Source organism: Martes martes (assembly GCF_963455335.1).
Source record: "Martes martes genome assembly, chromosome: 11".
Taxonomy (NCBI): domain Eukaryota; kingdom Metazoa; phylum Chordata; class Mammalia; order Carnivora; family Mustelidae; genus Martes; species Martes martes.
This window is the reverse complement of record NC_137899.1, coordinates 12483502-12498286: the sequence shown is the minus strand read 5'-3', so window position 1 is coordinate 12498286 and position 14785 is coordinate 12483502. Positions and strand designations below refer to the sequence as shown.

General features: G+C 38.1%; 1 protein-coding gene across 3 annotated transcripts in view; it reads left to right on the top strand.

The window, feature by feature from the left end:
* The window catches only part of SUGCT (succinyl-CoA:glutarate-CoA transferase), a 765791-nt gene that overhangs the window by 378420 nt on the left and 372586 nt on the right, over window positions 1–14785 (top strand). For all 3 annotated transcript variants that reach the window (XM_080818391.1, XM_080818390.1, XM_080818392.1), the window contains exon 12: window positions 971–1073. In XM_080818391.1, coding sequence (XP_080674517.1) covers window positions 971–1073 — 103 coding nt within the window. The remainder of the gene's footprint in view (window positions 1–970; window positions 1074–14785) is intronic.

The window sequence follows — 14785 nt, the reverse complement described above, 5'->3', positions numbered from 1 at the left end:
TGTTTCACTGTCTTAACAAAAAGAGATATAAAATGGTGAATCTCATCAATGAATTAGGTCCCCTTTCCTTGAGACCTAAGAGAGAAAACAAAGTCAATCAAATAAGCTTTTTAATCTGTGAAGTCTAATGTAAATTACAGAAAAAACAAAACAGGAAAAGGACTTGGCTGGATTTGAGTGTTGCTGTCTAAACAGATTTATCCGTCTTCACATGCCTAGATTTGTTCTGATTAGTAAGTCGTAGTGCAAATAAGTAGCTAAAGTTGTGTTGTGGCTGTTAATTCTGGTATATTTTAAATATAATGGAGGTAGAACATGTAGCTTTCTCTTTTTTAAATTAAAGACTATCTATTAGAGAGAGAGAGAGCAGACTCCTTCCTGAGTGGAGGGCCCAGTGCGGGGCTCTATCCCAGGACCCTGAGATCATGACTTGAACTGAAATCAGAAGTCAGACGCTTAACTGACTGAGCCACCCAGGCACCCCAAACATATAGCTTTCTTTTAAAACAACTACATTTGTTTTTGTTTTGAGAAATTTACCGTAAACTGATGTACTATGCCTGAGACCTAAAAAACACTTTGCACAATGACGTCCCCCCCAATTGCAATTATATTATTGTATTTATAAAGTGCTCAGTACCACAGCAATTTAAGCTCAGTTAAAACCATTTCCCACACAATCTGTGTCTTCTGCAAGGGATCCTCTGTCAAAAAGCACAAGGGGACAGAAATAGGAGGGATTATATCTCTAATGGTAGACCTTCCAACAATGGGAGCTGGATGGCTATTCTTAACCACTCCTAGGCAAGTCAAGTTGTTTCCATTAGGCAACATCCTCAAAACTAGGAACAAAGAAAGCCTAAGGAACATATTCTTGTCATTACTGGTTGCTTCAAAAGAGGGCCATATGAGAAAAAATGTTGTGTTACATTCTTTGTAAAAAATGCCTCTTTTTTGGGTCTGTTCCTAGGTTTGAAAAAGAAATGACCAGCAAGTGGTTATACCTCTTCGAAGGCAGCGGGGTTGCGTATGGCCCAATCAACGACATGAAGAACGTGTTTGCAGAACCCCAGGTTTGGTTTTTGAACTTTTTAGTACCTGGCAGTTAAAAACACAAGAAATTGCTTCCCTTTCTTATCCAGTTTGATTCACATAAATACATGTGAGCCATTGGTCATGGGCTTCCGTCACATAATGTGATTTTTGTTGGTGGCATTAGATTGTGGGTCTGAAGTAAAAAGAACCAATTTAGAACTGGCTGTCTACAGTCATACTTTTATGTCCATCAGATCTAATGTATTTCTGCAGCAGTCTCTACATAAAGTTTGCAAGTTCAGGACATTTGTTTCTCTTGAAAAATTGGAAATGTAGACAATTGAGAGATTGGCCTCAGGCCCTCAGAGAGCATTCTGTGTAGAAGGAAGTATGACAACTTTTAAAATTGTTATATAGTTTGTATAGTTTTTAGTTAGAACCCACATTCACCAGATGGCTATCTTAAAGTGTCCAAAGCAAGTCAGAGTTACCTTTGCAAATGAGAGGCTTTTATATATTTTGATTAATAAAGTACATTATTTGTGAAGAATCAATCGTACTTGAATAGAGGTTTGTACTGTACAATTCTTTTATTTTTAAAGATTTTATTTATTTATTTGACAGACAGAGATCACTAGGAGGCAGAGAGGCAGGCAGAGAGGGAGGAAGCAGGCTCCCTGCTGAGCAGAGAGCCCGATGCGGGGCTCGATCCGAGGACCCTGAGATCATGACCTGAGCCGAAGGCAGAGGCTTAACCCACTGAGCCACTCAGGCACTCCTGTACTGTACAATTCTTATAGACTTCTTCTTGGGCCCCAGGAATAAGGATCACCTGAAAAAAATGAATTTTTTTCTGTAACATTGTTCAAATTATTATTTTTAGATGCTATCAAAAAATTTTGATTTATTACTTTAATCAGTATCACTGCAAGCAATTTACTGTTTCTCAGAGTCGCATATTTATCCCAAAAGGTAGAGGAACTCCATTTTTCTACGAAGCTTTCACTATGATTATTCACATATCTTAGCAGCTTCCAACTCTTCAAAATTATAGGCCCGAAAAGATTCTTTATATTATAACCGATTTTTCTTTGAAATGAAGTACTGAAAATGGAAGATGATTTTTCTAAGGTAGAACTTTGTTGAAAACTGACCTAACTCTTTAACTTTGGTACCTATCTTCTACATGAGTATCTGCTGCAAGGAGAATTGACATGTATCTAATTCAATGTTGATAATATTTACTGGAGAAAAAAAATGAATGGATGCAGAAATTCTGCTTTGTGTTTTCTTCCTGCCAAGATCCTGAATGTGGCAAGGCTTTGTCCGAAATAAAACAATGGCCGATAAGTATTTGAGATAAGGGGGCCGCTGGATGCTGGATACGTAGTGAGTTTATGTGACCAGGTCCTCGCTGCTTCAGCGGGTTAATGTCTGGTGATAGATGCCTCTTTGCCCTGAGGCTGCAGTGCGCATGCTCTGAAATGTACTAGACCCTGAGGACCAGTTTTCTCACATTGTAGCTTCGAATGAGGCCAAGCTTTGGCTCTAAGTTGTTGTGGGGGAAGGGGTGGGTTTTACTATTATTTTCCTGCTTAAAAGTGGTACCGGCTGTGTAGGATTTGGCGTTTAACTCGATTTGAGGGCACCTTTCTCTAGAGATCATTGCTGAGAGTTTTATCATCTGCATTTCCATCATTCAACCTGTGTTTCTTCAGGCACAAAGACCCCAAGGTAAAGAATGTTATTTTAAAAATCTCTGGTATCTTCTAACATTGCCTCTTGTCTAACTTTTGATGAACAAGGAACCAAGGTTCCACTCTTCAAGTTGTTCATCTTCTGGTCTGCTTCAGATTGAATATAGGATAGTTAGGATTTTCATTCCCACTTTTCCCTTGTAGTTAGGTTCATTACTTTAATCGTTCTATCGCAACTCTTGGATCCGCATGAGTTTCTAATATTGGTCTATGGCATATTTTTAGCACTTTAGTCATTTTTCAAATGGAAAATTACCTATTACCTCAGCTAGGATACTGGCTTTTGCTACTACCCCAGGAGTCTCTAAAAATTGCCTTCTTATCCACCAAAAAGTAGATTCTAACTGTTACCATTCTAACATCAAAAATTCTTAATCATCCAGTGATAATTACTGACAGTTGTACCCAAGCTCCAAGAGTAGAGTTGGTCTCTTTAATATATAATCTCATTCTTTGCAGTTTAAAATGCCAAACGTGCACATAAAATTTATCTGGAGTTTTAGAAAGACTAGAGAGCAATGTAGTATTGTTACATTTTAAAGATTAACACGGATGACTCTGGTGATTGTGTGTGGAACTGTTTGGCTCAAGAGGTAAGGACACTTGGCTCTTTCAAAAAGAACTCCTTATCATTTTGAATATTGGAAGGAACGTAAGATGCAAAAAAATCAGGGAGTTATGTTTTTGGACTACTTAAAAAAGTTCATTTGCCAAACCTTTATTGTACTTATGTACCAAGTGCTAAGGATTTAGCATGACTTTAGTAATTCTCTTCCTTTCTGAGAAAAATAAATTTAAAATCGACTTAGATAGCAGATACAGAATAAATGCTGTTGATGTATGAATCAGTGAATGAATGAGTTGGTTAACTTGCCAAGTATAGGTTTTCCAAATGACTGAGGGGCTATTGTGCACCCCCTGGTGGGGCTGACAACCTCTTTGTATAGCCTTTGTTTGGAAAACCTGTGTTGAAAAGCGCTGCATAATAGTTAAGACCCTGGAGTCCTAGCTGTTGGGCGGTTTTATAAACTTACTGGGCTTTAGTTTTCTCAACTGTAAAGTGGTGTAATAGGATCTTTTCTCTATACTGTCCTGTTACGTGAGATAATGTTTATCAAGGGCAGCAGGGTTTGGCAGAGGTAAAGACCCAAGACACGGTATTAGCTCCGGTTATGATCGTACCCTTATTTAACATAATATTTTGGTTTAAAAAAAAAAAACCTTCTTTGGTGGAGACCTTTGCAAAAGGTTATGTTTTTGTTTAAAAAACACCTTTGTTTGGTGGCTACAAACAAATTCAGTGTGGCAGTGGGGCCGGCGATCCCTGGCTTACAAATGAAGCTGTAATAATTCTTTTAAAAAAAGGCATCTGCACACTCTGTGCCAAGAACTCCTCAGCCCTTCATCATTCCTGATTGCTGCAACCCCTCTTATTTTTTGTTTTCCGTAAAAGTGTCATTTCCGTTTAAGGTGTCCTCCCTTGTTTTTCCCCCGATGAGCTGTAGAGTTTCTTGGCTCCGGGTGCACGGAACCGGCCACTCGCGCTCAGACGTGGGACCGCGGCTGGCGCCTGTGGCTGCTCCCCGCGCGCATGCGCTGCCGCAGCCAAGCTGCTCGCTCAACTGGAAATTGATTTGGGTGAAGTACAAGGCCTGGAACGTGGCGCCGGAAGTGGGGCTTTGATGAAGTGAAGAGGAGTATGTCTAACCAAAAAGGAAAAAAAAAAAAAAAAAAAAATTTCAGGAGCATCCAGGTGCAAGAGAGGATAAGCAGGGGGCTTGCTTATCCAGTGGGCCATTCGCCTTTCATCTGTGGTTTGGGCTCCCTAGGCAACAAAAATGTACGTGATGGTAGAAACTATTTCTACCCCAAATAATTTCATCATGGCCTCATGTTCTGAGGAAACTTGATTTTTTGGCTCAGCTGAAGGAGCAGATGATTTATTTATTTATTTTTTCTTGAATAGATGAGAGGTTGTCTACCTTTGAGCCTCTTATTATCTGCTGCAGATGCTGAAAGGTTGGAAGGATCCTCCAAGCATCCACTGTTAAGTCAGTCAAGAATACTGTGGGGGTTTTGGTCTGTATTTAGCTTAGAGAAATTTTGATCCAAAAGCCTTTTAGTGGTAGTTTTATTGCTTTTCTCCCTCGGTGATAAATTATCTGTGGAAAATTCTGTGTATTCTGTAGAACTGTGTAATATTGATTATCTGCATGTAGATTTTAAGAGTCATTTTTTAAGTGCTCTCTTAAAATATCTTTTTTTAAACTAGGCCAAGATTGTGCAGTACATTAAAGGAATTCTTAAAAAGTTTAAAAAACTTGCTAGATGACCTCAGTATGGTCCTATTTAACATACCCGGGGGAACATGTGCATGAAATGCATTGTGGTTTGAGGTTTTCCAACCCAAACAAACTTAAAAGAAAATGCAGCTTTTAATAGAAAGTATTCAGATTCCTGCAAAAATAGGTATGGATCCTACCAATGAGAGCAGTTAACAGCATCATTATCTACCATGAGAATCAAAAGAGATTGTGTGATCCTGTTTTTTGTATTTTGCTTAAGACCTACGTGTATCTGGTGATTCTGCGTGTATTCCTCGACTGAACTGCGCAATTAAAAAGTACATAGATATGAATGACCAAATCTCTGATTAATGTTTTGTTTTTGTTTTTTTGTTTTTTCCTCCTTGATGCCATGACCCATGGGTGGGGAAGAGAGGGCAACGGGTGTCGCCAAACTGGTGTTATTTAACAGTCTTCACATTTCTACCACACAAGTTGAATCCATCAGGTGTAAGACATCACCCCGAAGCATCACTTCTGAGAACTATTGGGAGGGAAGTATCAGAACTGAAATATCACAGCTGGCCCTGATTTTAGCCGGTGCCAAACACCTGCAGGCTCTAAAAGGATACCAAAACAAAACCCCACCCCGTGGCAGCAAGCCATCCCTTAACAACCCTTCCTTAACTTTGTATCACCATCAAAATTAATTTAACATTTTCTACAGAAACCTTCTTCTTCCTGTCCCAGAAGGCCATTACGACTCCTTTAGCAAATCTTTCGTATGGGATAAATATGTCATAGAAGCAAACAGAGCAAAGTATTGAAATATTTGATAGCTTCAAATTATCTGTTGTTTTCATATCATTATTTGTGGAAGCCTGTGAAGTTGGAGGTTTTATTAATCTCTAGGCTAGCTCATATTCTCCAGGCGATTTGGTTTTTTAGCACATTCTGGCAAACTATCTGAGCATCTGGAAAAAAAGTCCTTCAAAATTCATATAGTAAGTGTCAGAATTACCCCAAAATACAAAGCTGTTTTTCAAGACCTTTCTACACTCACGTGTGCACGCGCTTCTGCACATGTGTGCAGGCACATACACAGATACACACACACCCACACGTTGTTGATGCGTTTTAAAGATTGCCTTCTCCATGACATTAGCTAATATTTATTGAAATGTGGTTGTGTAGTCCTAGCGGGCTTACACACCTCAAGCACAATTATGTGCTTACACAGTGCTTACACTGCTGGGAAACACACATACATGCAGTGTTCCCTGTAACGGGAAAACAGTTGAGGAAGATCTAGACAAAACAATATGTCTGGAAATAATCCCTGGTAGACAAAGGAGGTAAAAAAATAAATTCTGTATGTATTTCCAAACATACATGACGTATTTTAGGTGGTGAACAAATTCAGATATATTATGTGTATGTTTGTCTTATGATACCTGGGGATAATACTTTAAATTTTTGAAGAAATAATGTGCTTTAGGTTTAAGGGATTAAATGAAATAAAAATGGAGAGTTTAAGCCTTCAATTTTATATTTAAATATAAAGTATTGGGGAGTAATATCTAATTTTATTTTGTTGAGTTTAGAAGAATCCTAATGCAAGAAACCTCATCTCTTATTACGTAAGAGGAAACCCACTGAAATGTCAAATAAAAACTAAGGACGTAGCACAACGTTACTGGCGTTTTACGTTCATTTTTTTGAATATAGCTAAGAAATTTGGAGGCACCAGTTTCTTTGAACTATAACACAAATATACTTAGCTATCCAACTGGAATGCCTTGAACATTAATTGATTGATGTTGATGAAAATAGGATTGTAGAATTTACGTTAAAGAAAAAAGCCTTCTTTTGATCTTTTTGTGAAATTGTGAGAGACGTGGTTCAGGGCAAAGGAGAATGTAATCACTTATTCACTCAGTCAGACATTCATTTATTCATTTAGTAAATGATAATTGATGGCTGTCATGTGCTTGCCCTCTCTCTCTCTCCCTCCCTCTCTTTCTCTCCCTGTACAAGACTATGTTATGTATCCCGTACTATACGCATAGTCTTGTATTAGGTATTTGGCAAGGGGAGGGTGTGATGGAAAACAGTGAATCAGCAAAGAAAAGCTATGAAGCATTCAAGGAGGTCCTTCAGTCCAGTTTAAGGTAAATTGTGTCCAGTGTCACAGAAGAGTTACACAGAAATGTGGGTGTTTGAGCAGTGAGAAGTAATAGGCATAAGGAATCCTATTTAATGAATTAATAAAAGTTTAAAACCTGACAAAGGGTTGCAAAATGTCTTAATCACCCAAGCACGATTATAATACCACTGACTATATGCCCTACTCTGCACCTTTTATTCCCATGATTTATTCATTCTGGAACTGGAAACCTGTATCTCCCAACTTACCAAAGAACTCTTTATCCTTTTAAAGCCTTTTTGTTGTCAGTTTGTCATATGACTCATAAGTTCCATCTCAGTGATTAAGAGGAATTTAATGGAGGGTTTCCACTTCTACTGTTCAGTGATTTTGAAATTATTGTGACCCTAGAATATCCGAAAATTTCTTTTTTTTGTAAAGTTATTCTCTCCATATGTGTTCTCTCTCTCTTACAGCCAATATTAAAGGTTATGATTTCACAGATTTATTCAAATGAAAACATTTTTCATTATCATTTTATTGTAGTTATTACATTAAAAGTATTTTAGTTGTATTATTGGTAGTGCTGAACATGAGCAGTGATTGACAGGGACCGAGCACCACTGATGTTTGAAGAACTTTTCTAAAATGATTAATGATGAAGGAAGAAGAGGTACAAAATGGTGTATTCAAAGCCTACAGAGACCTTGAAATGGAGTTCTATATTCTGTAAGAACTCAGCAGTTAAAAATGGAGCCTGAATTCTCAGTTTGTCTCTTTTACTTTGATTACCTGTGCTTTAGGTGTTGTACTAAAAAACCATTGCTGATCTAAGGACATGAATATTTACTCCCATATTTTCTAAGAGTTTTATAGTTTTTACATCTTACATTCAGATCTATGATCCATTTTGAGAGTGTGTGTGTGTGTGTGTGTGTGTATGTATGTGTGTATGTATGCGTATCCTGTAAGGTGTGAAGTCTAACTTCACTATTTTGCATATGGATATATCCAGTTGCTTTAGTATCATTTGTAAAAAGACTAATATTTTCCCATTGAATTTTCTTGGCGCTATTCAAAATCAATTAGCCATTAATGTAAGGGTTAATTTCAGAACTTTGGTTATTTAAAAGTGTTTTTATTTATTTCCACATTTGTATGTATTTCTCAAACTTTCTAATACTGATTTCTGATTTCATTATACTTTGACTGATTTCAGCTCCTTTAGATTTATTGAGGCTTATGTTATGTCCCAGCATGGGATCCATTCTGCAGAATGTTCACTGTGTTCTTAAGAATGTGTATTCTTTTGAATATGCTAGAGATGTCTGTTAGGTCTTGTTTATTTTTACCGTTGTTTAATTCTTACATTTCCTTGTTCATCTTCTGCCTAGTTGCTATACACATTATTGAAAGTTGGGTGTTGAAATCTCCAGCCATTATTCATGAATTGTCTGTCCCTCCTTTCAGTCAGTTTCTGCTTCATATATTTCGACCTCTGTTCTTACGTGCATATATGCTTACCACTGTTATACTATCTTTAAGAATTATCCCTTTATCATCTTAAGAAAGAGATGATTCTTTATTTCTAGTTAGATTTTTTTGTTTTAATATCGGTTTTCTGCTATTAGTATAGCCACTGCATCTCTCTCTCTCTCTCTTTTAAGATTTTATTTATTTATTTGTCAGAGAGAGAGGGAGAGCACAAGCAGGCAGAGTGGCAGGCAGAGGGAGAGAGAGAAGCAGTCTCCCTGCCATGCAAGGAGCCCGATGCAGGACTCTATCCCAGGACCCTGGGAACATGACCTGAGCCGAAGGCAAATACTTAACCAACTGAACTGCGTTCTCTTTTATGACTGTTGTTTTCATTGTACATCTTTTTTGTCCTTTTATTTTCAACCTATTTGCATGTTTGAATATAAAGTGTCTCTTATGTAGATGGTATATAGTTGGATCCTGGTTTTTTTTTAGTTCACTCTGAAAATGTATGCCTTTTGATTGAATTGTTTAAATCATTCATACTTAGTTACTATTGATATGGTTGGATTTACACCTGACATTTTGCTTTTTGTTTTCTGTGTGTCTCATGTCTTTTTTAGTCCTTGGTTCCTTTCATTGTCTTCTTTTGTATTAAGTAGATATTTTCTAGTATAATATTTTAATTTCTGCCATAACTTTCAATGACATTTTGAGGTTTTTTTTTTAACTGATTTCTTTAGGGCCTATAATATATAACTTAACTTTATCAGACTTCAGCTTCAACTTTATTGACTTCAGCTTCTTTTTGAATATAGTTAACACACAATATTACATTAGTTTCAGGTGTACAACATAGTGATTCAGTAACTTTATAGATTATGCTGTGCTCACAAGTATAGCCACCATCTGTCATATACAACACTATTACGATACCATTGACTATATTCCCTATGCTGCTTCTTTTATTCCCATGGCTTATTCATTCCATAACTGGAAGCCTGTATCTCCCATTACCTTTCACCCATAATTCCACTATGGAATACTTACCCAAAGAAAGTGAAAACACTAATTCAAAGAAATATATGCACCCCTATGTTTATTTAAGCGTCATTTATAATAACTAAGATATGAGAAGCAACCCACGTGCCCGGCAATAGATGAATGGATAAAGAAGGTCACACACACACACATACACACACTGGAATATTACCAGCCATAAAAAATATGAGAGCTTGCCATTTGCTACAAGATGGATTGACCTAGAGGGTCCTGGAGAAAGACGAATACCATGTGATTCCACCTTTCTGGGAAATCTAAAAACAAAACAAAACAAATGAATAAACGTTTGTGAATGAAAAGCAAAATCAGACCTATAAATAGAGAACAATCTGATAGTGGCCAGAGTTAAGAGGGGTGGGATGATGGTCAAAAAAGAATTGACTTCAGTTTTATACTGTTTTTTTATAGTGAAATATGGAAACTTTACTCCTCTCTCTCACATCTATATATATTATAAACTCAGCAATACACCATTATGATTATTACTCTAAATAATATGTTATATTAAATATTTCAGGACAGCTGATAAAAGAAATGAGAGCAAATACATATTTATAGAATTTTTATATTAATCTTTTTATTTTATCTTGTTTCCCTAATTTCTACATATGGATTTGAGTTAAAGATTTGAGTTGGATCTGATGTCCTTCCCTCAATCCAGTACACATTTTTGCCCTTATCCACTCCCTTTGTGCTATTATGGTTAAATACATTACATTTATATGTTATAGGCTCAACACTACACTTATATACAGATTGTATACTGCAATAGCTTTTTAAATCAGCCAAGAGAAGAAAGGAAAAATATGTAATTATATCATTTTTATAATTGCTTGTGTGATTATTTTACTGCTATTCTGTTTATCTGTGGTGGATTCATAGTGCTGTGTGGTATCATTTACTTTTAGCCTGAAGAACTTTCTTTGATATTTATTATAATAAGTCGGCTGCCAACAGATTCCCTGTTTTGGTATAACTGGGATTATCTTGAGTATGCTTCCATTTGTGAAAGATAGTTTTGCTAGATACAATATTTTTGTTTGACAGTTTTTTACTTCTAACACTCTTAATATGTTCCCTTCTGACTTCCATGATGTCTGATGAGATGTTGTATGTTAATCTTATTCAGCTCCCTGGTATGTTATCAGTCATTTTGCTTTTGATCCTTTAAGGGATTCCTCTTTGTCTTTCAGTATTTTAAGTTTATGTTTGTGGGTGTGTGTGAGTCTCTTAGCATTTATCATACTTAGAGTTCACTGAACTTGAATGTATAGAATAATGTTTTTCATGAAATCTGCAAAGTTTTAAGCCATTATTTCTTCGATATTGTTCCTCTCTTTCTCAAATGTCCTTCTGGTTTGGCTATTTATATGTATGTTGGTGTTTTAATGGTGTTTCACACGTCTCTAAGGCTCTGTTCTTTTCTTCATTTTTTCCCTCTCTTCAGATTGCATAATCTCTATTCATCTCTCTCTAAATTTGCTGATTCTTTCTTCTGACAATTCACATACATGGTTGAGCCCCTCCAGTGAATTTTTCATCTCAGTTATTCTTGACTGCAGAATTCCCATTTGGTTCCTTTTAATAATTGGAATATTTCTATCTCTCTATTGATATGATACCTTTGATGAGACATTGTCCTCATATCTTCCTTTAATTATTTAAGCATGGCTTCCTTTTGTTCTCTGAACATATTTATAATAGCTGCTTTGAAGTTTTTTCTTGCTAAGTCCACCATCTGGGCCTCTTCAGAGGTGGTTTCTATTGCCAGCATTTTCTTTCTGTGTAGTGGTCACACTTTACTGTTTCTTTGCATGTCTCATAATTCTTTGTTGATATCTGAGCATATTAGATCCGCTTCGACCCCAGGAGCTGTTTTGTCTGTCTCTTAACAGGTCAAAGAGCAGTGACTTGGCTGCACCAATTCTGTGAAGTCCATTTTCCCTGCAACACCCTTAACCCCTGAGGTCCCAGCTCAGATGGTTTCCACCTGCTTTTATCTTTTACCTGCGGGTCTCTCCCGAGTTGGCATAAGCCACTTATTGGGTGAAGGTCATTTTAGCCAGTTAGATTCTTATCCTTTGTAGTTGGTTGTGTGTGTGACTTGAAGCTGCTGTCACAGGAAAGGGAATTTTTTCCCCCCTTCTTTCAGGCAGGGACTAATAGCTTGGAGATTCCCTCTGTGATTTGCTACTATGAGAGCACAATCTTGGGCACTCAGTTGCCCAGACTTCCAAAGATAAGTGAGATTTGATTTTTAAGCATAGCTCCCTAGACATCACTCCTGGGTCAGAGTAGCATACCTAAGTCAGTGTTTGGTAGATTGAGCCTGTGCCAGTGAGGCTTTTGATTTTTTGATTGGCCAGGGTGCAGCGTGGTGAATGCTTTCAGATCTGTCTCCACATCTCGCTCTGATTGCTCCTAGTGGACACAGCCTGGGACGCATGCACCCCTTCCTTACCGTGAACAGTTGCTTGTGATCCCAGGAAGGCTTTCCCCAAAGGTCTCTTTCCCTGGTTCTCTCTTTTACATTTTGGTGATTCTCTGCTGTTTTGCTCCTGTTCTGGAGCTACCAGCTTTCTTTTAATTGCTCTTCACAAAGATCCCTATTGTTCTCAACAACCCCCTTAGGTCACTAGGCGTGGAATTTCCATCCTCTCTTATCAAAAAAAGCCAGTGGCCTCAGGGAGAGCTGGGGAGCTCTTTATTTTGATGACCTACTATGTCCTCCCGGCTATGCCTGCCTGGAATATAGCTTCAGGAAGTCTAAGGGAAGTCAGAGATACAGTCGCCTGTCCCAAATGGGATACAACTGTAATCCCAGAGTGAGAGTTTGGCAGAGATCAAGCTCCCATTATCTTGGCCTCACTTGCTTGGAGTAGAGTGCTGGGTTAAAGCTTTCATCACATGGAATTCTGGAGCTTGGTGGTGTGGTGGAGAGGGCATATCAGCGGAGTGAGCCACGGCTCCAGTGCCAGATTCTCACTTCTTTCTAAGACTGAGTAGATTTTCTTGAGAGAATATTTCTTCATCTGCTGTATGCCCTCACAATAATTTCCAGGGATTTAAAATTGTACTTAACATTAATTTCCACATGCTAACTTGCTATGTCATTGAGAAAAGAGTCTGCTGAGCAGTTTACTCCGTCATTTCAGAAGTCCTACCTGCTTGCATTCCACCCTGCCTTTTCGGGACATCGTGAAGTTCTTTGGCCTGTCAGAATATCCACGTGCTGATTTCTTTTACTTTGTACTTTGTGCTCACCCTCCTTCCACTTACACTTGTACCTTTAAGAAGGTCTGACTGTGCTCTGCTGGGCTTCTTGGTCTCCTTGTCCTCACCTTGCTAGGTATGGTCTCCCCTTTATTGCTCCTTTTGAAAGACAAATGTAAAAGTTTTATGGTAGTGCTTTACAGTGTTCTCCAAAAGAACACCTGGGTTAGAATCATCCAGGGGCCTTGTTAAAATTCATATTTCTGGAGCTAACCAAGCCCAGTGGTTTTTAATGTCTTTGGATAAGATTCAGGAATTGGCTTATGTAGATTTCCCAGAATTATTCTGGTGCAAACTGTATTTTGAGAATCATTATAGAGGATGGTAGAAGATTACATTGGAAGTGTAACTTGGGTCCTAATCGTGAAGCATCTCAAATATTAGTCTGATGGATTTGGATTTTTCCTTGTGGGCTAGGTATTAGATCAAAAATGGCCTTATATGTCATATATATATAGTACTAAGTATTTTCTGTCCCCCCTCACCTTCCTTGATGCACCTCTCTTTCTGTTACCAACACTTTGTGTGCTCCTCATTCACACACTATGCACTTAGGGTCCTCATCTTTTTTTTTTTCCCCCCTCAAAGATTTATTTATTTATTTTTCTTATTTGACAGAGAGAGAGAGAGAGCGCACAAGCAGGGGGAGCAGGACAGGGAGAAGCAGGCTCCCCGCTGAGCAGGGAGCCAGATGGCAGGCTTGATCCCAGTAAGCTGATATCAAGACCTGAGCCAAAGGCAGACACTTTACCATCTGAGCCACCCAGGAGCCCCTAGAGTCCTCATCCTTTATCAGTCTCTGTTTCCTCTCCTTTCTTTGCCTTTGAATTCCTACCAGCTCAGCATTACCTCATCTACCCTTCCCCTCTAGGCTCTTAAAGCATCACTTTGTTTCTTTCTCTTTCAAATAAAAACTGTAGAGACTATTTCTGCAATACATTGAATTTCTAAACCAGATCCTGTGTGTAGGGAGTTATTTTTAATGTGATTGCTTCTTCTACCTGCTTCTCTGTACTGACTTCCACTCATGCCACAAGAAAAAGGGACAGTAACCTTGTGCCTAAATTCTGAAGTATTATCAACTCCTAAAATTCTTTAAGACTGTCAGCCTAACATAGGCATTGGTTAAAAGTGAAGAATTTTTTAACAAGGCCGTGTAAATCAAGAACTTCATATGTAGGAAATATTAATTTGGATGCTAAGTGCAAGATGATTTGATGGGTACTTTTTTTTTTTTAAGATTTTCCTTATTTATTTGTCAGAGAGAGTGCAAGCACAAGCAGGGGGAGCAGCAGGCAGAGCAAGAGGCAAGCAGAGGGAGAAGCAGGTGCCCCGCTGAGCAGGGAGCCCGATGAGGGACTGGACTCCAGGACGCTGGGATCATGATCTGAGCCGAAGGCAGATGCTTAACTGACTGAGCCACCCAGGCGTCCCTTGATGGGTACTTTTAAAACCACAGGAGGAAAAAATATACAGTGGAAAAAAGACAGTCTCTTCAATAAATGGTGCTGGGAAAATGGGGCAGCTATGTGTAGAAAAATGAAACTCGGCCATTCTCTTACACCGTACACAAAGATCAACTTGAAATGGATAAAAGACCTCAACATGAGACAGGAATCCATCAGAATCATAGAGTAGAACATAGGCAGTAACCTCTTCTATATCAGCCACAGCAACTTCTTTCAAGATATGTCTTCATAAGGCAAAGGAAACAAAAGCGAAAGTGAACTTTTGGGACTTCATCAAGATCA